At 44.6% G+C, this 23,338-nt stretch overlaps 3 protein-coding genes across 3 annotated transcripts in view; 1 reads left to right on the top strand and 2 right to left on the bottom strand.

Annotated features, from left to right (window-relative positions):
- Positions 1–23,338, bottom strand: part of LOC117584410 — a 53,372-nt gene that overhangs the window by 6,055 nt on the left and 23,979 nt on the right. The window lies entirely within an intron of this gene.
- Positions 2,267–3,589, bottom strand: LOC117584412 (phenoloxidase-activating factor 2-like). Its single transcript, XM_034273276.1, has 2 exons — positions 3,318–3,589; positions 2,267–3,263 (listed from the first exon to the last, which is right to left on the bottom strand). The coding sequence occupies exons 1-2, from the start codon at positions 3,510–3,512 to the stop codon at positions 2,487–2,489; spliced, it is 972 nt and encodes a 323-aa protein (XP_034129167.1). The 5' UTR covers positions 3,513–3,589; the 3' UTR covers positions 2,267–2,486.
- LOC117584413 lies at positions 6,625–7,046 on the top strand. Its single transcript, XM_034273277.1, has 2 exons — positions 6,625–6,744; positions 6,805–7,046. The coding sequence occupies exons 1-2, from the start codon at positions 6,672–6,674 to the stop codon at positions 6,984–6,986; spliced, it is 255 nt and encodes an 84-aa protein (XP_034129168.1). The 5' UTR covers positions 6,625–6,671; the 3' UTR covers positions 6,987–7,046.

Here is a 23,338-nt window from a genome sequence, read left to right on the forward strand (position 1 = left end):
GAAACGCCCCTGACCCACCTTTGCCGACGATCGCTGCTCAAACCACCGCTTCACGATAGAAAGAAAAATCAGACCCCTGTTGCGGGTACCAGGCGAACAGCGGCCGAAGCAAGCTGATCGCTTTGCCAGCGCTCACTTTTTCGGTGGTTCATTGAACTTCTGCGGCTCCAAATTTTGAAGATCGTTGACCGAGAGAGAGAGCCAGCAACTGTGTTTACGTGAGCAATTGAGAGAGAGGCGGGAGAAACTGAGTGTAAGTGTGAGAGAGCGGGCACGCTGACGTCAGCGGTAGTTACGTTTCGAAATCGGATTCGGTTATGGTACGTGTGCGAGAGAGATAGAAGAAAGCTGTCTGAGTCAATTTTTAATACTCGTCAGACCGACGCCCCTTGTTTTGGTTTTGATGACATCAGCCGCGCTGGACGGCGACTAAATGCTTACATACACATGTGTTTACATACACACATATGTAAACTTAATGAACGAATATTGTTCGGACTACCCTATGACTTCACTTTAATAAGTACACGTACATAAATGGTAAATTAATTAAAATTAGGTAGAAACTATCTCTATTTTGTTGCTAAACCGATCCCATATAAATATGTACAAATGAATGTATGTATAAATGTATGTTCATTTGTACATTCATTTTTGTACATACAAAAGAAATGACTATGGAAAATTATAGTATTTTTCTGTATTTATTATTCTTTGGATGCCCACATTGAGGGGGCTCTGGAAATGTTTATAAACTTTGGTCCGCCTCCCCACTCAAGGTTTAAAACATTAATTTTTTTGTTAAATACGAAATTATAAACTTTTTGTAACAAGCGCCCAGAAAGCGTTTGAAAGTCGTTTGTCGAATGCAATTCACACGCTTCGCTCAAGTGGATAAGTGGATAGGTCGGCTTTGGGGGGGGCGGGGACTGGGGCTGTGGCTGGTGCTGGTACTGGTACTGGGGCTGCCAGCGTGTGACGTACAGCGGCACGCGGCGAGACCGACCCACAGTTGATAAGTAATGACACACACGCGCAGCTGTAGCGGAATCAAAGTGGGGGCTGCGAGGCGTTTGGGTTGTTCTCTGAAAATGTTTTGTCATGCCGCTGGTTAGGGCTGGCGGCCGATCTTCTATGGATCTCTGAAAAGTACTTTCGATGCCGCTTTTCAACGCTGACCGTTTATCCAAAATCCCAGGCGTTCAGTGATCTAGTGGAGGCGTCTGGATCTCACTGGTCCCTTGATTTTTGGATAAACGTGATTTGAAAATGGCATTACACTTAAAGAAATTTAGGTAAAAGAAACGAAAAGCCAGGGGTAAAATTGATTGTACATTCTGTAGAGGCAGCTAGCAACCTTCATACATTTCATTACAGCTCATATTTTACTTTTGGAAAAGAATACTTACAAGAATGATTCGCTCAGTGCATTTATTGTTTAAACAAATGAGTATAAAGCTCAGCCAAGAGTCCCAACGTATCGCATAAATACATTAACTCATTGCCAGAGGCAGACACCAGAGCGATATACAAAGCAAACAACACACTGACGAAACACAAATATACCAGACGTGTGTGTGTGTGTGTATGTAAATGTGTACACGGGTATCAGGGCCGCCTCGTCCAAGTGACGTACAGACGCATCTCTCTGTAGAAAGCTGCTCGCCTATTCGAATTAGTACAAAATAATACCGTATTTCCTAGTTTTACGGATTTACAGCTACGCCGTAGCAGAGTTGAGAGCGGGACGGATGTACGATCGTCAAGAGGGAGGCAGAGAGCAGCAAAAAGAAGGGCAAGTTTAGTATGCCACAATTTCGGCTCCATCACCCTCACACGGTGGAGTGCTTGGTGGTATGTCACTCCTCTTCTTATAAATGTTTTTATATTGTTCATAAAACTTGACAACACACAGCCTGAAAAAGTTTAAAACATTTTAAATAGTTTGCTAATTGAACAGGCGAGCAGCAAAGAGCAGCTAACTGTACTACGCCCCACCGCCCAACGAAAAAAAAAACCACTAACCCAAAAGCGATCGCGGCCATCTGGCCAAAAATTCGAATTTCACATTGTGCTTTTGTTTGCCTCTCTCTTTGTTTCTTTTTTTTTCGGTAAAAAATACGCGTGCCGTCACCAAGAGCCGAGCGACCGACGCCCAATCTCTGAAGCCAAGCTCTCAAATAGTGTGTCGGATAGGGTTTCGTCATAATAATGTCTCAGTATTAACTCTAATCAGTGTAAATATTTAAAAATATTCTTTGATCGATTTAAAATGTAGATGGTATTTAATGGTTCTTTAATTTCGTTCTTAAGAAAACAAGTCCCAGAATACTCACAAACCTAAGAAACTGGCAGACGAAATTCGTACGGTTCAATGAGCTGATAGACAGACAAGTGCAAATAAACATGCTTGGCTGACAAGTAATGAAAAATATATGGCGTACATAAATACATAACATACAGACATCTGTACATACATACAGACTTTAGTTCGTCTCGTCTACAGTCAATTCGCTCTGAATCCATTCCACATAGTGCGAAATATTGGCAAAGAGAGCTGGCCGATTCTCGAAGTTCCAGCTCCTGCTTGTGAGGGCCATGCCTGCCATAACTGAATCTCTAGTGGATTCATTTATACAGAAAAGACCAGCGCCACTATTCAGAGGACTAGTGTCGTTGGACACATCAACCGCGCAGAAGAAGCCGGACTCCAGGGTTGACCTGTTGCCTCGGAAATCGTATTGGCTTTCGCAATCCTCTCGTGGCATGACAACGTTCTTTCTGAACCAGAGGATGTCCGACTGACTGGTGTCGGTGTCGGGCTGACTCCAGCCTATCGTCTTGCAGTCGCTCTCGGTGAACACAGCCCCTGGCAGCGGCAGGCAAATTGACTGAATGCTCGGCGGATTGAAGAAGGGCGTGCTCAGAAAGATCATGGCGAGACTTCCCCGAACTGCAACGTCAATCACAGAGCGATTGAGCTTGGAAAACTTTTCCACCGAACCGCGCAAGTCCCAGGCGCCGGCGACCACTTGAAGTTCCTGCAGCGGTATGCCCTCTATTGACTCCTTTGACGTTAGAACAACATCCAGACGAATCAGCGTGCCTGCGGCAATATATTGGCTATTATGGTAGATCGCTGCCATCCAGGGGAACTCGCCGTACTCCGACTGATACGTAGTATTGAGCGTTGGATCTCTAAGTACAATACCACTGGCAGATTTACCGCATTGGTTGGACTGTGAGAGATCGATGAATCGATCCTGTAGATGAACAAACTGCTGATTATCCAGAGAGCCAACTCATTTAGGCCTTACCTCGTTCCTTATAGTTGACGATTCTGCCGCGGGGGTTGACATTGTATTGAAAGAAATCCCATATGGGTCGCTGCTGTCGTCGTATTGGTCAGTATCATCGAATGACCTTGGCAAGCCGACTGCACATGGCACAAGTATAGACAGCAATAGACAATAGACAATAGGCAAGCCCAGAGTTCTCTTTAGAGAGCTCATCTTTAAATTTAATGTTTTGTTAGAAACTTCGCAAGGGGACGCTACTCTTCGGACTGGACGCTGATTTCGTACTGAGCTCGATGTGCGCTTTATCAGCAGAGTGCCACAGATTAAGCTTTTATGCGCGAACGACAAGCAGGTTATGCGATTGCATTGCAAGGAGTACCCCACATGTGGAAGAACTCGTTCTGCTGTGACTCAATTGACCGAAGACGCAGTGCTCCATTCTGCAGAGATTGAATGTAATCGCATGAATCAGTTGCATTCTCATAGGTAAATTAGCCTGCTGTAATGGAACGCAAAATCAGCTTGATGATCTCACTTGTATTATGCGTACAACATAGTCACATTTGGATATAGATGAGTCATTCTGGAATTAGGAGGAAACTCTTATTGGACACAGTGTAAAAATTAGCTGCTGCAATCTGTAGCTCTTCATTCTTCAGAGCTGCAAGAGCCAAATCAAAGGAGAAAAAGCATAATAATATCTGAGCACGAGCGCAATTTTACTAATCGAGATCATTCTGATGCGGTCCTTTGAGTTCTGGATGTGTCAGACCAGCTGGAAGCAGCTGCCGATCCTCTGATACAGAATCCTGTTTACTGCCAGCTGGCTACCTTCACAGCCTTACAGAAATACTTACTAGCAGACCCGTTTTTTAATGAGAGATATTTTTGAATACTGCCTCAACTTACACTCTTTAACATGCCCTTCTTTGGAAAATTATAATTCATTTTTGAAGATTTTCAGTGCAAACCGTTGCTAGGATCGGCTTGAGCGTTAGTTGGGGCTGATAATCAAGCGGTTGGACTTTACTGCGAGCTGATTACGGTTACGGAATACTCAAAAGGGTGTTTGCAGGTGACATCTCTGACCCTTTCCCTAATTTCCGAGTGCGAGATTGGGTTGAAAAATCACGTGTAAGCTCCACCAGGCTACCGGCCTGTCAACAGAGGTGAGAGACGGCCCAGCTGGCGCTCGTGCCCCACCCTCGCCTCGCTCGAGGGCTACTTTCAGGTCAGGTGTCTCGGATGTGTGGGGGCGGCTTACTCGGTTGGTTGCCTGTTGCACTTTTTGCACATAATCATGTCACATAAACGGACGACAGCCCAGGATATGAACAACGAGCTCCTCTCTCCGTCGCATCCTGGCGACATGTGACGCTTGGCTTTAGATGGCCTCTACAAGGCTGGCGGATGAGGCGGAGGGTGGGAGTGTGCTGTGGACCTTCCAACTTATTTTCTTTTTCCCCTCTTGCCTCGCTCAACTTTTCACTTTATGTTTATGTTGTGTGTTGTGGGCTGTGACGTTGGCCACTGACATTTTTCTCTGGCTCCTGCTGTTGCTGCTCCTGTCGCTTGTCTCGTACTTTCACAAACGGATGTGACCGTCGACGACGAGAACGAGGATGTCGGACCGGTGGCACCTGAACACGATGGGTGTTAAAATAACAGGCACCGAACATATTGACTTTTAAAATAAGCATTATGGCGGTACATTTTTATGAAACTTTCCTCCTGCCAGAGCCGTGTTTCCTCCTCCTTCTTTTGCTCCTTTTGCTTTCCACTCTGTGCAACTCGGTCCGGTTGGAGCAGCCGACACTTTGCCTTTGCTCGACTTATTTTCTTGCTTGCTGATTTTTTGCTGGTGCTGCTGCTGCTGCCGCTTGCCAGACAGCTGAGTGATTTATATATATTGTTTAATATTATTATGGCTGGCAGGTGGCCATTCGGCTTTGCTTTGCCCTGCTCCGCCCGACGGATGTGCAAAATGCGAAAAATTGAGCACATTACATGCACTCCCCGTATCTGACTCGGCTCGGGCTCCATGTCTGTGTAAATCTTCGTCTCGATGCTGCTCGTGTCCATGCCCATGTCCATGTCTGGGCACATGTCCATGTGGTTGGCAATAATTGTTAAAGTGTGTGGCTGGCTGGCTGGAACGATGGGAATGATGAAGTGATGGCTGAAACAAGACAGAGCTTCCGGGTCCGGCGAAGGCTTTGTTGCCGCTGTCAAGCTCAAGAGGATTCGGCTCGTAAGCCTCGAGAGCAGTTAATGGTAATGCCAATTATCCAGCGAAGCTTTATGGGTTAATGAACGAGGCACTGCTTAATGTCCACGAGGTAAGCAGATTATAATCTTATCTAATTATCTAACTGAACAGGATTCGCGGTTGGGTTCAATCAAAATCATTTCTTTTTGTGAATGGTGAAGTAGCGGAAAATAGAGCTGAATATTCTCATCTCAAGTTAAATATAAACTTGTTTTCTGATGAATAATTCATTTACAATTTTTAACTGACTGTTCAAATAGCCTCGTGCTGTAGCAAATTAATATTGAATTTAATTAAATGAAGGGTCAGTGCAGTAAAACTTTATTAATGCATTTTCCGCATGGGCGAGACTGTTTAAGGGGTAATCAAAAAATAAATAAATAAATGTGCACACAAATTAATTTCGATTTTACGCAACTTCTGCGGGGCGCTTATTTCTTTGCTCTGGCTGATTGATTGCATTTTAAATGTGTTTTTGTTGCAGCTGCCATGGCTACCTGTATCCGGGAATCTGTTCGGTTCCGCCTAAAAGTCTGCAATTATTATTATTTTTTTTTTGCGCACCGGGAATGCAAGTTGTTTTTGTCCATGTCCACAAATGATTATAGAGCCCGTGGTAATTACTGTTTGGAAAAAAGCGCTGAGGCGGGGTAGGCGGGGAAACATTGGACAAAAAATTACAGACAGTCGAGGGCTTAGTCCTTGAATCGAGTTGTGCAATCGAATGGGTATGTAATGTGCGTAAGCGGATCCACACTGAATTCCAGCTATTATATAGTGTAAATAAATCAGCACAACTGCAGCCACAAAACAATCAATTATTTATTTCCCCGGACTTTGGATTACCTTTTATTCCGTGTAATATTTTTGCAGCAACAGCTACCGAAAACGCTAATCAAATAATTAGCCACAAATTAAAACATTTTAATAATTCAACCATGACAAGACAAGGGCCATTTCCGACCTGGAACGGAAGTTCCGCCCGCCCTTTCAGCCAGCCAGGCGTCAAAATGATTTCGAAATGTAAGCGGAAACGGGTGAGAATGAGCTGAGGATGCTGTGCCGTTTTAGTCTAGGCTCCGCCTTTGAAACTCAATTCGAAAATGAAATTCAAGTATCAAAAGAAACACAAGCCACTCAAATCAATTAAACACGCTCTTCGACACTTGGCACACGGTGAGTAATGAGACGGCACCACGCCCCACGCCCCACGCACTTTAATCACTCACTCGGCAGCTCTGGGCAAGGCTGTGCTATATTTGGGCACTCCTCCCTTGTGTCCGGTCCATCAGAATGGCGTTTTAACCCAACTCCACTGCCAGTACCTGGGCTGCTGTCCGTTGTGCCATCTGTGCGGATTCTCGTGCGTCGCAGCGACATGTGCGCGACACCCATGGGACATCTGCACTTGGATATAGTGAGCTGGCATAACATGGCAACTAAATAAATTGATTAATGCTGGCGGAGCAATAAAGAAATCGCTCGTTTTTCGTGGGTTGCCTGGGCGATGTGCGGCTCAATTCGCACATAATTCTCGCATAAATTGTCAAATAATTTAAAGCTCCTCGCTGTGGGGTTGAGGAGTCAAGGTAACCTAGGCCTAAGCCTCCGCGACACTCGACAGCAAAGCGAGCATCAAATGAAATTTATTGCTCCGGCTTAGGTTGAAGTGGAAAGTGGGGAAAGTTGGGAATGTGAACAGGAGAGCATGATGGAAATGCTAGGGGTTCTATCTGGCAATCGAGTGTCGTTGAAATGCTGGTAATTGCGTATTAAAATTATACACCAGAGACCATTTGTTTAATGAAATGTAGCAATGTCTGTAAGCTAATTAGGTTGTCGCTCCGTGTCGCATCACATTTATGCAAAGTAATTGAAGAACTACACGGAGTGAGAGCCCAAAGGGACTGACTGGATAGTTTTAATCAGAGGCAATGATGAGGCAAACTCTGGGTAAGATTTTAATTTTCTGCCTGAGAAGTTAAGGTAAATATGTAGATGTCAAGGCGCAGGCGGGGTTAGTTGTCAGCTTACAGATACAGCCATCAGGCATCCTGCTTAACAATTCAAATATACCTTTGCCCTTTGACCTGACCCAGTCCCAGGCACAGGCATTTCAATAAGCAACGTCCCACCAGCGACTAAATCAAAAGACCAACAACAACGTCCAATCCGGCAATCGTCAATCGTCTGCCTCAAAGGCAATTTGTTTTGCTTGTAGCACGGCACACAGAGACACACACGGATGGGTCTCCGGCAGAGCAGCCTTGACATGTTTCTCTTGTTTCTTTTTTGTTTGTTTGTTTTGCGACGCCCAAGCAGTTGACACAATTTGACTTTTGGCATTCGAAGGTTGAACAACGGCCTGAACTTTTGAACCAATCTATTGGTGTTTGCTTAACTTTGTAGCGATAAAGACAGGTGCAAAAAAGAGTGGGAGATAGAGTGGGTTCCAGCTGATGACTTCCTCCCTGTGCTCTGCTCAATTCTTTCGGAAATCTACCGTAAGTGCTAGCCTCCCTCCATCTGATAATCCCAATTGCATTGATGACAAGGAATTGCTTGCTGAAGCTTTGCCAATTATGAGGCTATTTGAGTCCACTCCGCTTAACTGTCATTAATACCACAAATTAGCCAGAAGATGTGTGGGGATGCCATCCCCAAGACCCCATCCCCCATCCCCCATCCCCAATCCCCTTTCCCCATCCGAGCACAACTAATAACTTCTACTTGCGTAAACAGCCCGTAAACCAATTTCTGCCGGCTGTGCTTTCATTAGCGCTGCCTGAATGGGTCAGGCACCCCACACAGATTTGGCCTTGGTTCTGATTAAACGCTTATTGGGCTCTCTCCGGGTGTGTGTGTGTGTGTGTGTGTGTGTGTGCCAGGGGGAGGGCTCTAATTCCTGGCGAGTTAAAGACGCTGCTCCACTGATTGCCAGATTTGTTAATTATGCACGTTATAATTAATGTTCGCCGTGCCGAGTCCATTTCTCTATCACCATCATCCGCCTCACACTTCTCCTAGCTAATTGTCAATAAATTTGCCCGCTCAAAATATCATTTTCAACCTCTCTGCACTCGTCCCCACCCCACCACTCGGCCCACTCGGGGGCTGTCATGCTGGCTGTCAGTTGTGCTTAATGCTTAAATGAAATCTAATCACGTTCTAATTTCAGTTAAGTATGACAGCAAATTGTGTGACCCTTGGACCCGCCCTTGGACGCTGTCCGCTTTCGTTTGTCCTCTACTTGTATTTCATTTCCGCCATTTAAGCTGGCCACTCCCCCCCAGCCACCGCTCTATATTATTCTTTTTGCCCAACTTGGCCGCATGCCAGTCGGGGTAAAATTTGCATTCATTGAGCGCGAATCGCATGCAACTGTGGGCGTGATGAGGGAAAGTGTTGGGACCATCAAACTGAAAGGATATTTCAAGGTTTTAACAGATAGTTTCTATGGTTGGACGGAACTTAAGCTAGAACCAGGAGAGGTTCAGAGAAGATTTAATTATATTTATTATACCTCATAGCAATAAAATATTTCACTGTTTTTGTGCATCTCTCATTGCAGGTTTCATAACTTCAGTGGCCCAAAGGGGTTCGGGCAACTATTTCGTTTTCAAATTAGCAAACGGGTTTCCCTTCCAAAAATCGAGTTAATTAGCGGCAACAGCAACAACTCCGGGCTGAAACAACTGCAGCAGCAGCAACATGAACATCATCATCATCGCCGCACTTGACGTCATCGTCAGATGCGCGCAGGAGGCGGCGGCAGTTGCAAAACTTTCATCTTTTTGTTGTTGCTGCAAAATAGTTGGGAAAACTACTCGGGTGCCACGCCCCGCAGCAGCAGCAGCAGCAACACAGCATCAACCCAAATTCTGTGCAATGCGAAAATGTTCGTGAATTAAGCAATTAGCAAAGTCGGAGGGGGAAAAGGTCGGTTGGAAAATAAGCAGAGAAAAATAAGAACACGAACATTACGAATTAACGAATTGTCCGTCCGTCTATGTACATCGGTGATGTTGTGGGAGGTACTCGAAATGCGTTGGCCCCCGCTACTAATTGACCAATATTCCCGTCTTCGCGCAACATCCTGGAATCCTGGCCGAGGCCTTGGCAGCGACATTGGTTTCTGGCCTGGCATTGGCATGGTAATTGCAATTCCATTCCATTCTTCGGTCAGCGGAGACGGAGCTGAGGGCTGAGGCGCAACATAAATACAGCCAATAAATTGAATTTATTTCAGCCATCTACCAATTCCCATTTTGAGCATTAACTTCCCTCAACGATGGGTCCATTTACTGTTTCTATTCCATGTCAAAATACTTGGCATATGCTAAAAGTACAGCGCTGCCTGTGTGTGACAAGAGAGTATTCCTTAGTCGACTTACGTGGATATTTATACACATTTTCCCTCCTCTTCTTTGGACTGCTTTTTGGCACATTGCTTATTGATTATTTTTACTAATTTATGTGCTAATAAAATTGTCAATTTGTATGCGTGCAGCGGCATTTCGAATTGAAGGGAATTCTCTCGCTGCGAGTGCCAGGGGGCAATGGCTATGGATGGCCAGGGGAGGAGGAGAGTGTGCAAGGGGCGTGGCTGACAAAACCATTAGACTTAAGTGTCTGCTGCTGGCCAGCGGTTGTTTCGTCCTGGCTGTGACTTCGCCTCGAGCTCCAGTCCCTCCGGCTCCCCGAATCCCCTAACAGAGGGCAGAGTGCCAAAGGCGCTTACAAATGACGCTGCAGGACATTTCTGGTAATGATTTTCCGTTGAAAGCCAGTCGGGTCCAGGATCCAGCTTTGGCTTTAGTTTCATCTCTTCAAAGAAGAGGGCCGTGGAGGGTCCTTGGCCCCTTCACTGGTCGTGTCCTGTCCGCCTGGGCCAAGTTTGACTGGCTTATTATGCCGCATTTAAGTTTAAATACGGCCGCAAGGATTCCGCCAATTGCCTTTCGGGCTATCGATAATCCGTTTGCAGTAGCCAATTTAGTTTAGAATTTATGCCGATTCTCAAGAGATTTCTCGAAATAGACTTCATACAGATGCATATGAAAGATCCTTGGTTTAAAGCATGCAATTTAAGGCAACTTAATGATACGAAAAAGTGAGTTATAAGACAAATAAATCGACATATTTGGGGCAATTATACTAATCAATGTTGTTGGATGAAGTCTGCCTAAATGGATTTAGGATTCTCTTACTGGAGTCTCACTCACTTCCCACTTTGCTCCGCACATAGCGCAGCATAAACAATATTTTTATACATTTTCCGCCAAGCACCCATTTCCACTTAGCAACCTTTTTGGCCCTCAGCACAAGTCAGAGCCTTCACACCAGGCAGCAAGGGATAAGCAGCCGAACGGCCACTTGATGATGAAGACATTTTTCCAGCTAAAAAATTGTATTTACAACATAATTTACGCTTAAAGCGAGTGGAAGGGAAGGCCGGCACAAGGTGCGATGGGAAGGCCGAGTGGAGAGCACATAAAAACCCCATTCAAAGTGCCGCCACTCAAGTGCCACTTTGCCATAGTTGTCGCAGGCCGCGCTCTCGGCCAGGAAATAGAAGAATTTTATGCCCTTTAATGGCAAACTTTTAGTGGTCAATGCAATGGTGGTGGCCACTACAACGACATACCCAGCTCCAGCTTCAGCTCCCGGACATTAACCAAGCCTTCTTTTGGCTTACTGACTGACTGACTGACTGACTGACTCATTGACGAGAGCTCCCACTCTTCGTCGGGCTTGTTAAATTATGTAAAAATATAATTTTTCTTCAAAAAGGCATTTGGTGGTCTGGCGCTGTCGCGCGGCGGTGGGTAAATCGGGAGGAGGTTTGCGGGAAAGGAAGGTGAAAATTGTATTACACGCAGTCGAGTCGAGTCAAGTCGAGTTCTGTTCTGCACTCGTTGCTGCTGTTTTCTGTTTTCTGTTTGCCGTTTCGCCTTTTGATGTCGTTGCGCAAAAATTGAATAAAAATAAAATTGTAATGCGTTTTGCGGCTGCGTTTGAGAACAGAGGGGGGCACGTTAGTGGTTAAGACCTCAATGAAATGGAAATGTAGGGAGATTAAAGCAAATTTTGCAAATTAATGAGATGTAAAGCTCGAGTGAGAGGCACGCAAAAACGCAAAATGATTAAATAAGACATTCGCTGAACAGAATTATGGGATTGGGTATAGCGAAACGAATTAGAGAAACACTTACTAAAATAAGCGAAACCACACAAACTATTTAATATACATATTTGAATCCATCAGCTAATTCTGATCGAAAGACTAAAAAGGGTTTCATTTGAATTAATTACTCTGATTTTCATTGCGTTTGTGGGAGTGAGGATTTCTGGTGCTGCTGTAATCCCAGCATAAGCGCCACCAAAGAAGTAGTCCGCAGAGGTGATTTGTATGTGAATTTCTGTGTACATATGTATGTACATATATTGCAGTGGGGACTGCCGTTACGAAGCGCACGGGGGTGGAAAGAAGACTCAAGCTATGATTCGATCGTAAGAGCGAGACAGCGAGCGCGAGCATACAGCGCGCTGTCGGAGAGCGCTAACGGCACAGTAGACTGGTGCGCAACATGCTGTTAGCTTGGGCTGTTAACAGGCTGTTAGCGGGCAGCGGACACAAGCTGTTAACCTGGGCTGTTAAAAGTGCTGCCGTGCCGAGAGCGCTGCTCATCTGAATTTGATTTTAAATATATTAAAGGGAAAAACTCTGCACACACTTTACTCAGCTGAATATTCGCCACTTGCTTTGGTTACATTACGAATATCGTAACATATTTGCTGAGACATTAATTGATACCAAACCAGAACAGCCGGTGGCGCTTTCACCTTATTGATCCTGCAGCCCACACAATTCCCAGCTAATTGTGTCAGCCCATCCCTCGGTCAACACTCCACGTCGGAGCTTAGACGTATTGTGGGGCCAGCAGAGACCCAGACTCAACCAATTTGGCAACGCACAAAAATTGCCTATCGTCCTGCGGAGAGCAGGGCACTCGGATCCAATCCAGTCGAATGTGGAACACATTGTGTGGCCTTATTGCTTTTAGCCAGAGCTCGCTTCTTGTTTATTTGTTTGTTTGACTGATTTGCTGCTGTTTATTTTGATTTCCGGCTCAAATACTCGTCGAAGGAGGCGGTGGGGTGGTTGGGAGCCCTGGGAGCCAGGGAGCCAAAAAGCCAGGGATGTGGTAGGCTGGAATGCCGTCAGGCTGGCAAGCAGCGGGTGTCCTTGTCGATTTCTACATTGATTGTGTTGTCGCAGCAGGAGTTCGATTTCCTCTTCAGATCATCCCAGCCTCCCTCCCTGACACCCCTTCCTGCTCCCATAGTTTGTGTGCTTGTGTAGCAGCAGATTAGTGTTGACAAACAGGCAAATGGCAAAGGTGACGGCAGCAACGTCCACTCCAACGAGTAGGTAATCCCATAAACACCTCCCCAACTCGTGTCAGCGCCATTTCCGGGAAAGAAACCCTTTTGTGGATGCCAGCATCAAAGGGAATCGAAGTCAACGCAGTGGAAATAACTTCCCAATTGGCCCAATAAAGAGTTACTAACACTCTTCTGTCTGAACTGTGACCCACTCTACCCCAGGATGGTTCACCACCATTGGAAATTTGCATAAAAAGCGCATTACAATGCGATTTATGTCTTTGTTTTGTAATAGATGTATTCTTTGGGCTCCAACTTCGACTTCGTCTTCGACTCTCTTAATGTCATAATGCCGCTGAAGCATAATTCTCGCTTTACTGCTCTCTGACCCAATGTGTAAAAACTTTTAGTAGCTCGATAAAATATTTAAGATTTCATCTGTACACATTTTTTTATGTTTCTCATCGTAAACATTTCAAATGCGCTGATTAATATTTTTTTTAACTGCGTTTCTTATCGTCCCAATCACCGGAAATCGCTTGAATTGGTTCAACTAATTTGGAATTAGATTGCCAATACCATCCGATAATATTACAGGAAGTTCTCCATTCCTTTCTTGTCCAGAGTTTTCCTCATTTAAGATTTTTTGATAATTTCGTTGGTTGCTTAGGGAAAATTTGTAAAGTTCTTTCTGCTTTCCTTTAACTTGAACTTTTTCTTGCAAACATTATAAAGTAAATGAAATTAAAATTTAATCATTCGACTCCGAGGCTCTGTTCTCGTTTGCATTTCCGCCACGGTCCCTGCGCCGACTATTAAAATGTTAATTCAGCAGAAATAATACTGCAGGCTGTTGCATTTTTAAGATGAATTCGTTATATACTCATACTCGCCAAGAGCAGGGTGCAGACATTTCATTAAGGCCACAGATGAAAAAGTAATTACGAACAATTATAAAAATGTCTATTCCACACATGACACAACAAAAAAAAAACAAACGAACTGAAAATTATTGCAAACTTTGGCGCAGTAAACTTTTGCCAGCAATTAAATTTATTTGTCACTTCAAAATGGCTGACAAGTCGGAGGTTTGTCAGGGAGCGGAACACGGCGTTTGGGCAGGACTGCCGCTTGTTTTGGCTCTGTCAAACATTAAGCTGTGCTGCATGTCTGAAATGTTTAGCTCGAGTTCCGCCCGCTCGACAAATGCAAAGAAAAATTCAACCTCAACACAAACTTGGCCAGAAGCTGGCACCCGTGACAAGTTCTTGCAAAAGTTTATACTTTCTTTCTTTTTTTTTTGGGCAACTGCTGCGAAGCAGTTAGCTGCAGCAGCCACAAAGAGCTGGCTGTGGGCGGGCTGCGGTGACTGAAAAGTTATAAAGTTTTAATCATTCAGAGCATTGTATCTTTTTTTGGGTATGCCCGTACATATTCCCGCTCTTGTATGCACGTCAATCAAGGGGAGAACGGTGATAGCTGGCTTGGAAATATTGCACCAAAACATCATCTGATGAATCTCCAATTTAGCAGCATTTAATTTGAATATTTTGGTACCTTACTTAAACCAGAAACAGTAAGAGAACTTTAGGTAAAAACGAACTTTACGATTTCCTTGCACTCCTACCTCAAGAGGCTAACCCCAAGCGATGCTCAGCTCTACCAACGGGAAGGGGTCACCAGCAGCAGGGACACTCTGGATGCAGCCAAGTGGAATCAATTAATCTTTTCTTGCAAACATTTGCCAGTTGCCCTCCCGAACGAAAAACAACAGCAGCAAAGGCATCACCAACATGCTGACATCTAAAGGAGTCCAAAATTTGAAACCAGAAATGTTTGCCGAGGCTTGGTGGGGAGCTCGAGCACGAGTACGAGCACGAGCTGCACCACCACCACCACCAATGCTGAGTGAAATGTTTCAAGAAAGTGCAGCTTGCAGCTATGAAAAATGATAAATTTCACTTTGTAGGGCCGAGACTGGGCTCCCCCATGCTTCCCCCTGCTCGAGACACTACTTGCCTCATGCTCTTTTATTATTTATCAAGCTTATTACGAAAGCAGTGGCAGTGGCAGTGGCAGTGGCAGTGGCAGAGGCAGCTCCCCCAGGGAGCAACTGTGGACGGGGCCGGTTCCTTGCTTGACGCTTGGTTTGATATTGAAAAATTATTGCTTTTTATGAAATAGTGTCATAAATTATTCGTAATACATTAACAATTATTTAGTAGTTGCTTTCCCTCGCCCCCCCCCCCAGCTCGCTTTCTACTCAAATGTGTGATATATTGTCCGTACTTACTCAAGCGCGTCTCGACACAGCCCGACACAGACACCCATAGAAATTAATTTCATTTGGCAATCAATTACCTAAAACGGGAACGGAGAAGGAGCAAAGAATGTAGGAATCAGTAACAGAAAAATAAAACAATACGAAGAGCAAGTTTTTCAACTAAATGTAACAAAAGATTTATTTAAACTTGTGGAATAGCAAAATCCTTCCATCTCCTTCATTCACTTTTATAAAATCTTCTTATTTGTCCTAGAGGTTACGGGTAATTTCTGCACTTGCCAAAAGCCGCCTCAACCTTTCTCAATAGACTAGAGATTAATGTTTAGCCAGACTTTATGTCACATTATGTTTCCCCTTTTTGGCATATTTACATCGACGAGGGAAGTTATCGGGCGAGCAAACACCTCAAGAGTCTCCTGCCGGGGACACTTTTATTGATTTATCACGTCTGGCGTGAGTTATAATTGGATGGAGCGGAAGGTGCAGAGGAGACAGCCGGGGGGTATCTGTCTCCCATCAAGTGCAAAGTCAGGCCGGAGTAAGTGACGTCTCCTGGGCAGATTTATGGCACATTTTACGAGTGCCGCTTGTGCCTTTACGATGGCTTCTTAAAGCCTTTCGGCTGGTGCAAATTGTGTGATTAGCTGATGAAAGTGTAATTAAATTCTGAGGCGGCCCTCTCGGCTTGCTCTCGGGTTGTCGCGCGCCAAGTGATTTATTTGTGAGGCGTGGCCTGAGCTTGCTTATATTTATTAATTATGCGTAATTAATTGGCACGCCTGTGGGCTGTGAGACTCCATTGTTCGAGGGATTGCACAGTGGGTTCAGGGTTTTCTGTTGTGGTAAAACCTGTTGGAATTTGTAGCAATTTAAATGCCAAACTCCAATCTCCATGGCTCAACTCTGACGCGCACAAAATGTATTAAATATTTACATTGTAACGCGAAACTTGTCAGAGCACAGGGACGGCTGTCAAAACAGCCACTGGCCACTGGTCACTGGTCACTGGCCACTGGCCACTGGCCACTCCGGGCGTCATAATGGAATATTTTAGCAAATGATTTTTAATCGTCCCGTTGGCGCCTAAGCCCACAAGCAACAATAAGCGCTGTAGCGCCAAAAACCAATTGTTTGCCACGTGTCTGCCCTGTTTAAGGGGGCAACAACTTTCAAAAATAGAAGCAAAATAAAGGCAAGGCCCAAATGGGAACGGTTCAAGCAGCTCATCATCATTCCTTTAATCCAATCAGTGGGAATAAAGATTTACAAGTACTCCGCACCTATCAGCCAGCATTCAATGGCATCAGGGGCACAGATAGAGAGAGAAGCAACCCATTAACATTTATATTGCTCACATTTGCTTAGCTTCGAACAGAATTCGCTCCATAATGACCCAGGCTGCGGCAACGGGCCGCTCCATTCACTCACGACATGCGGAAGCACTTCAGCAGCTGGGGCCAAAGGAAGAGCAGGGCACTGCATCCACACGGAACTTCCTAAAGCGGCACATATGCTTATAATGGCCTTTGCAACTGCCACTCAGCGAGCCAACTATGAACGCCAGGAGAGAGCCGCCGCCCCACGAGCACCTCGTTGCCGTCGTCCTGCTCGTCTCCCGATGTTTCTATGCCTTAACTTGGGGTTCATCGATGAAGATATGCAGTTTGAAACAAAGAGCTCTTCATCGCTCAGACTCTCAAATTACAAACTTATCACTCAGGTGATGTAAAGTCCTGATGAAAACAAATAAAATTAATTCAATAATAATAATTTGTTGCCCAGTTTTAGCTGTAATTGCCACTAATTACTTAGGCTCTCAGTTATGTAACTTTTGACCAAAAGAGTGTTGAGAATTCCCCCATGGAATTCCAATGGAAAATGTCCCTTTCCCGGCACCATTCCACTTGCTTTCTCTCTCCCTTTTATTGTCATTTATGTTGGTGCTAGTTGTTGTTTTCGTGTCCGTGGCTCGTGTACTTTAATTGCACCTTTTGCCGCAACTGCTGTTAACACACATTCCCACACACACACACACACACACACACACACTCTCTGGAGCGGCATTGGGGCTTCAAGCGGAAGTCAGTGACTTTTTCCGAGCGAGAATTCGTATAAATAGAGACGTTACGAGTGGCTTAAGCAGGACCCTGCCTACACCCTGTCGCTGTAGTTATAGCCAGTTGTTGTTTCTGTTAATGTGACCTTTGACACTTGGGCAGCAGCAGCACGCCAGCGGGTAAGCGGGAAAGCGGGAAAGCGGGAAAGCGGAAAGCGGCAATGGGATCGGACCGGGACATTAAGTCATTTAGTTTTATTAGTTACAACGCGCCAGAGCATGGAGGGGTTAAGCATATGCGTTAATTGCATAAATTAAAGCAACACAAAGTTGTTGACTGTTTAAATTATTGCCATGCCCGTGGCCGGATGGGGCAGGATGGTGGACGGTGAACGGTGAACGGTGAACGGTGGCATGGGGCGGCGAACATAAATCATTGTTGGCAGTTTTAAATTGGCTTTCTGGGCCGACACATTCCACTGCCGCTGCTGCTGCTGCTGCTGGCCAGGATTAAGGGCAGCCCGAAGGAGCTCCTGGAGCAGTCCAGAAAGCCACGTAAACCTTTCGGCAAACAGTGCAGCCAGGAGGAGATGGCCAAGCAGAGGCGAACGGAAATTTAACAAAAATTGACTCAATTTGAATAAGCCATGGAAGGGCCGAACAGCACAAAAATATATAAAATGCAAAATGGAAAAAGTCAGATACGAACGATGTCAGACGAATGCAAGACACAAAATACAATACAACAACCGAAACAAAAGCCAAACGGAGAAAAATGCAACAAGAAACGAGGAGCGGAGGCGGAGGCGGAGGCGGCAAGTAAAATGGAAAAAGTTGAGCCAAAGTGTAAAGGAAATTCCCTGCAACAACACCTGGGAATCTGGCTTCGGTTTCTGGGGTTTAAATGTGGTTCCAATGGTCGAACGAGTGAGCAAAGAGTAAGGTGGGAGTAATGCCCACAAAGACGTTCTCGAATAACCAAAGGGAAGATGTCAAATAAAATAAAACAACAGAAGCCGTGTGGAATATTAATATTAGATGTAAAAAAAGTCTCAAGTTTAAATCTAAACTTTTGCTAGAATTATTCCCCAGCACTTTGGTGTAAGGGTTGCAATAACTCCCCAATCCCAAGTCGAATTATTATCCAATTCAATCAGCTGTCAGTTGGTCCAAGGCGAACGGAGCTCAACCCACAGACACGGACAACAGAACGGAAACTTTTCCATGTTGAATTGAAATAAGTTTCCAGCAACATTTCGACAAGTTTCTCAAACACTCCTCCAAGGCATCAGCCCCGCAGACAGACATGGACGCAATTGCTGTCAATAAAAGCGTGGAAATTTCTGTATGCAACATGAAATTATGAGCAATGCCACGGAAAAGTTCTGCCAGCTCTCGGTCTTTCGATACAGAAACAGGACCCACACCCACACCCACACCCACACTGCTGCGGAGCTGTCTAAACCATTGATTGATGAGCATGTCATGAACTTATGACATTGATAGTTATAAATTATTATTATTTCGACATTGTACTGTTGTCCGTAACATTTTCTTCTGCCGTTTTCCCCATTTCCTGGCTATCTCTGCGCCCAATGGCAGCAGAATAAAAACATTTGACAACTAATTGACTTTTAAAGTGCGCCCAGGGAGCAGAGAACCGAATACAAATGATAACAGAACAACAGTTCAATCCCGTGATAAATCACCATAAAACTTCGCCCGAACTGCTTTCACAATTGCTTTTTCTTAGACAATTTGAAGAGAAGAAATTCATTTTTAACCTTTGAACTTAAATATCTAAGTATATAGATTAAACAGAAGACTAGTTGAGAGAATAGTTTGCTGTAGTTTCATTTGGTATTGTTTTTGTCCGCACTTTAAAATGTTTAAAAATAAACTGCCTAATGACCAAACACACATTTCCCATTCTCTGTTTGTCTGCGATTCTTCCTGGTTGTGGTCGCCTTTCGCTCGTTTCTTGTTTGCTGTTTATCATTTTGGCATCTTCATAGCTGTCATTAAGCCCACATTATGCTGCCCACCTGCCACTGGCAGGACTGGTCCGACTGGCAGGCCGACCACCTGCCCACCTGCCGCTTTATAAATGTCTCAAAAATTCACTACTCCAGGGAAATGAAAGGAAACACCAGCAGTCCGGCTTGTGGATGGGAAAGCAACATTTATAAGAAGAAATTTGATAAATGCTTCTTGCGGGCTTATTTAATGCGCAGTGCCCAAACCAAATAAAATATAAAAACTCTCCTAGGGTTGTGAGGAATTGTCCGTTTCTTTCTTTGGGCGGTTCCTGGGCATCACGAAAAAGTTTCCCGCGTAATGTGGCGTCGATTTTTAAAGTGATTTTAATGCGGCAAAGCTTTTTTGTTCTTTTTCTCTGCGCTGAATTATTGAAAAAGTTCGGTCATGCTCGGTCATGTATAATGTTTAAATTCAATGTGAAAAGGCAACTAATAAATCCTTACTGGAAACGAATTGCAGAAAACTTTTAAATACCCAAAAAGATGACGGACTTTATTCATAATGGAGTGTTGAAAGGCTGAAGAGCTTAACAAACCCACCGCCGTACATGTGGGGAGAGAACAAACAAATTAGCAAATTATTCAAAGCATTTCAATGGCCATGAATATGCAATTCGGGACACAGGGAACAGCCTGGACACCGAGTCCCAGGCATCAATCCACACACGCCAAAATGTGTATTAATTTCCATGCTTCAGACGACACGAAAATGATGATGATGATGATGATGATGCTGCTGACTCCGATTCCATTGGGAGCATTTATTTTGGTCTGTGAAGAGTTTGTTTTGCTACGTGTGTGGGGCGCGCGGAGGCAAATACAGCAGCAATGATCATATTTGGGATATAAAGTGGAGGCCCCCCACTTGGGGCCTGTTGTCTTATTTATTTAATTTTTATTGCTTTATTTTGTTATATTTCCCCCCTGATGTGTGCCACTATTTGAGCTGATTTCACGGAACAACTTTTTATAATTCGAATTATGGCTATGAGTTGATTTTAATGGTTTCTGTTGAGAATCCTTGGCAAAAATAAAATAAAATTTTTCATTGCTGTTGGGTAATAAAAACTGTTGTGGAAAATACTTTCTTATGAGCACAAAACTAAGCCATAATAATATTCATATTTCTCTGAAACAATTTGGATTATTTCTGAAGCGAATTCCGTACATGCACCCACAGTAAACACCAGCTAGAAAGAACAACAAAAGTGAGCAAATAATGGGCACTGGAAGCGAGAGCTGTGTTTGCCGGGAGAACCATAATTATTTTAAATTGTAAGCAACAATATTTACGCATTCGTAATTGGCAGTTCGGCCAGCAACAGCAACAAAAAAAAAAAACAATTACAATTACAATGGCAACAGCCCACTGCAACTGCTGTTTGGGTGCAGGAAATGGGCATGGTTTATGGTTTCTGGTGTGCTGTGTAATTTGCACATTTTCATTAAATTCACCTGCATTTATTTTGCCTTTTTTTGTGTGGGGGCTTGTTTCGGGCAAGAGGCGCGCTTCCATTGTCTGGCCGCATTAGCGCTTGGCCCAGTGAACCAGCAACTGAGACTGGCCCGAACACCGCCCCACAACGGCGGCAACAAAGCGTTTCACTTCCTGTACGGGAACTTAATGAAAATAAATCTAGAAAAAATATCAACAAAGGAAAGGCGACGAGAATTTTGTATAGAAATGGGCAGGCAACCAGCGAGGAGGAGGATACTGGTACTGGTACTGTGTGCCACCTGTTCACAGGTGTACAATGTGCTCGGGGGATTTCTTGATGACGCATTCAACAGCTCGGAAGTAATAGACCCTAACAAACAAACCAAACACAACAGGATCTACGCCTCAGTCGAAAAGAAAGAGCGTCTAGAAGAGGGAACTTCAATAGAGCTCGGGCATAACTATGAACCACTTGGAGCGTGAGACAGACCGAAGGGAAACCCATTTGAATGGGAAGTGCATAAAAGGATTGAAGTGCAGGTGTGGAGGGCAAAGCACTTTCAAATTTAATTCTACTAATGATGAATTAGTCTGCGCCCAGTCTTCAGATAAATAGAAATAGAGGCTCAGTAGCTCAGAGTAGAGTCTGGCAGGTATAACCCATTATTATTAGTTGTTTCAAATATTTAATCTGGAGCTATGGCTCAAATATAACATCGAAATGATCTCCAACTGATCACCACACAATATTCCATGTATAATGCAACTTAAATTCAAAATAAATCGAGTTCAAAAGATCACTCGAGGCCCTTCTACTATTTAATATTCCCATCGGATGTGCACACATTTTAAATCAATTACGGAAATGTTTCGCTCAATCTTTCAATCAATCAATTGGATTTGTTTGCTCTTTTTTTTCGCTCACTCAATACCAAATGCCATCAATAACAATAATTTTCATAAATATGATAAGGCATAAATCACAAGTAGCAGGCGCCGCAAAGTGCCCTGGCAAGGGTCCTCTATTCCTAGTCCTGGTTGCTCAATGTCCCCAACAGTGTTTCCCTCGTCAGTCTCTTCTCTGTCCTGTGTCCCTCTGCGAGTACGAGGGAGACAGACCCTCATTCCGTTTCCTGGCGTGCCATGTCACTTGGTCATGCGAGGCACGCGCTTCACTGAGAATGGCAACAAGGAACACGAGGGGGTGGCAGCCTGGCTAAGCAGGACCCTAGCCCACATGGACACAGGACTCGGGAGGCAGGAGGCAGGAGGCAGGAGGCAGGAGGCAGGAGCCTGGAACTGGGAAGCAGGCCGCAGGCCAGGGGACACAACAACGTCACGCGGCGTTGTCATGGCGCAATAAAAATAAAAATCTAATTAGTATGCCGTTGACAGTTTAATCGTGATTACGCTGGTAAAATTGTCAGCCAAGCGGGTGGTGCTGCCCGTGTAGAGGGTATACGAGCGACGAGGCGGCTGCATGAGTAAAACAAAGTAAGCGTCAACATCCACATGGCACAGCCACAGTTGATTCTTGCTGTTGCGTTGCTGTTGCTGTTGCTGTTACTCTCTGCTCCTCTTGGACGTTGAGCTTGGCATTTCCGGCAGCCGCCGCATGCATCGCGTGCGTGTCGTGTAGTTTGCCGCAGTGTCTGTGTGTGCGCGCCTTGTGTGTGTGGGTGTCAAAATTTCCCGAGCGAATCAGGAGCAGCAGCTAGTGCCAACAAAACGCTAAGCAACAAAATTGTTAATCAAAAAATGCAAAAGCATGCACCTCACAGCGAAAAAGTGGTGCGATATGCAAGTTAAGAAATTATTCAATTAGCTAGATAATCGAGAGAATAACATGTGGTTCCCTGTAGTCACTGCAGAATGATCAGCAAATCGACATCAGCTCCATAACAGCAGAGAGGCAGTAAAGCAGTTACAGCAGAGAGACATAACCAGCTGTTAAGCAGAACAGCAGAGCGAGATTAGCAGCTGTAAAGCATAACAGCAGAGGGAAATTTACAGCTGTTAAGCAGAACAGCAGATCGCGATTAACAGTTGATAAGCAAAACAGCAGAGGGAAATTTACAGCTGTTAAGCAGAACAGCAGAGCGAGATTAGCAGCTGTAAAGCATAACGAAGAAGGAGATTTACAGCTGTTAAGCAGAACAGCAGATCGCGATTAACAGTTGATAAGCAAAACAGCAGAGGGAAATTTACAGCTGTTAAGCAGAACAGCAGATCGCGATTAACAGTTGATAAGCAAAACAGCAGAGTAACAGTACCAGCAGAGAAGCAGAGGAAAAGATATAACAGGCGTTGTCTAAGCAGAAATCATTCGAGATTGAATTGCACCGTAAGGTATTGCATATATTTTTGAATTCTATGTAACCAAATTTATAATCAGTTGGTTCTAATAAACTGTCCAAAAAGCTTTTCTGGCAAACCTCGCTGGCATATTTTTGGACTCTGCATTTGTCGGATAATGTGCGTCGGCTACAGAGCACTTGCACCCACACACCCGCACACACACAGGCATCGAGAGCACGCCTTGGTGTTGGCCATTGGAATTCGTG

The sequence above is a fragment of the Drosophila guanche genome, unplaced genomic scaffold, assembly GCF_900245975.1.
Source record: "Drosophila guanche unplaced genomic scaffold, DGUA_6, whole genome shotgun sequence".
In the NCBI taxonomy this organism is placed as follows: domain Eukaryota; kingdom Metazoa; phylum Arthropoda; class Insecta; order Diptera; family Drosophilidae; genus Drosophila; species Drosophila guanche.

Coding starts and splice junctions, on each gene's coding strand:
- LOC117584412 (XM_034273276.1), bottom strand. CDS start 3,512: ATGAGCTCTCTAAAGAGAACTCTGGGCTTGCCTATTGTCTATTGTCTA. Junction 3,264..3,317: donor CGTCAACTATAAGGAACGAG/GTAAGGCCTAAA, acceptor GTTCATCTACAG/GATCGATTCATCGATCTCTC.
- LOC117584413 (XM_034273277.1), top strand. CDS start 6,672: ATGAAATTCAAGTATCAAAAGAAACACAAGCCACTCAAATCAATTAAA. Junction 6,745..6,804: donor TCTTCGACACTTGGCACACG/GTGAGTAATGAG, acceptor CTCACTCGGCAG/CTCTGGGCAAGGCTGTGCTA.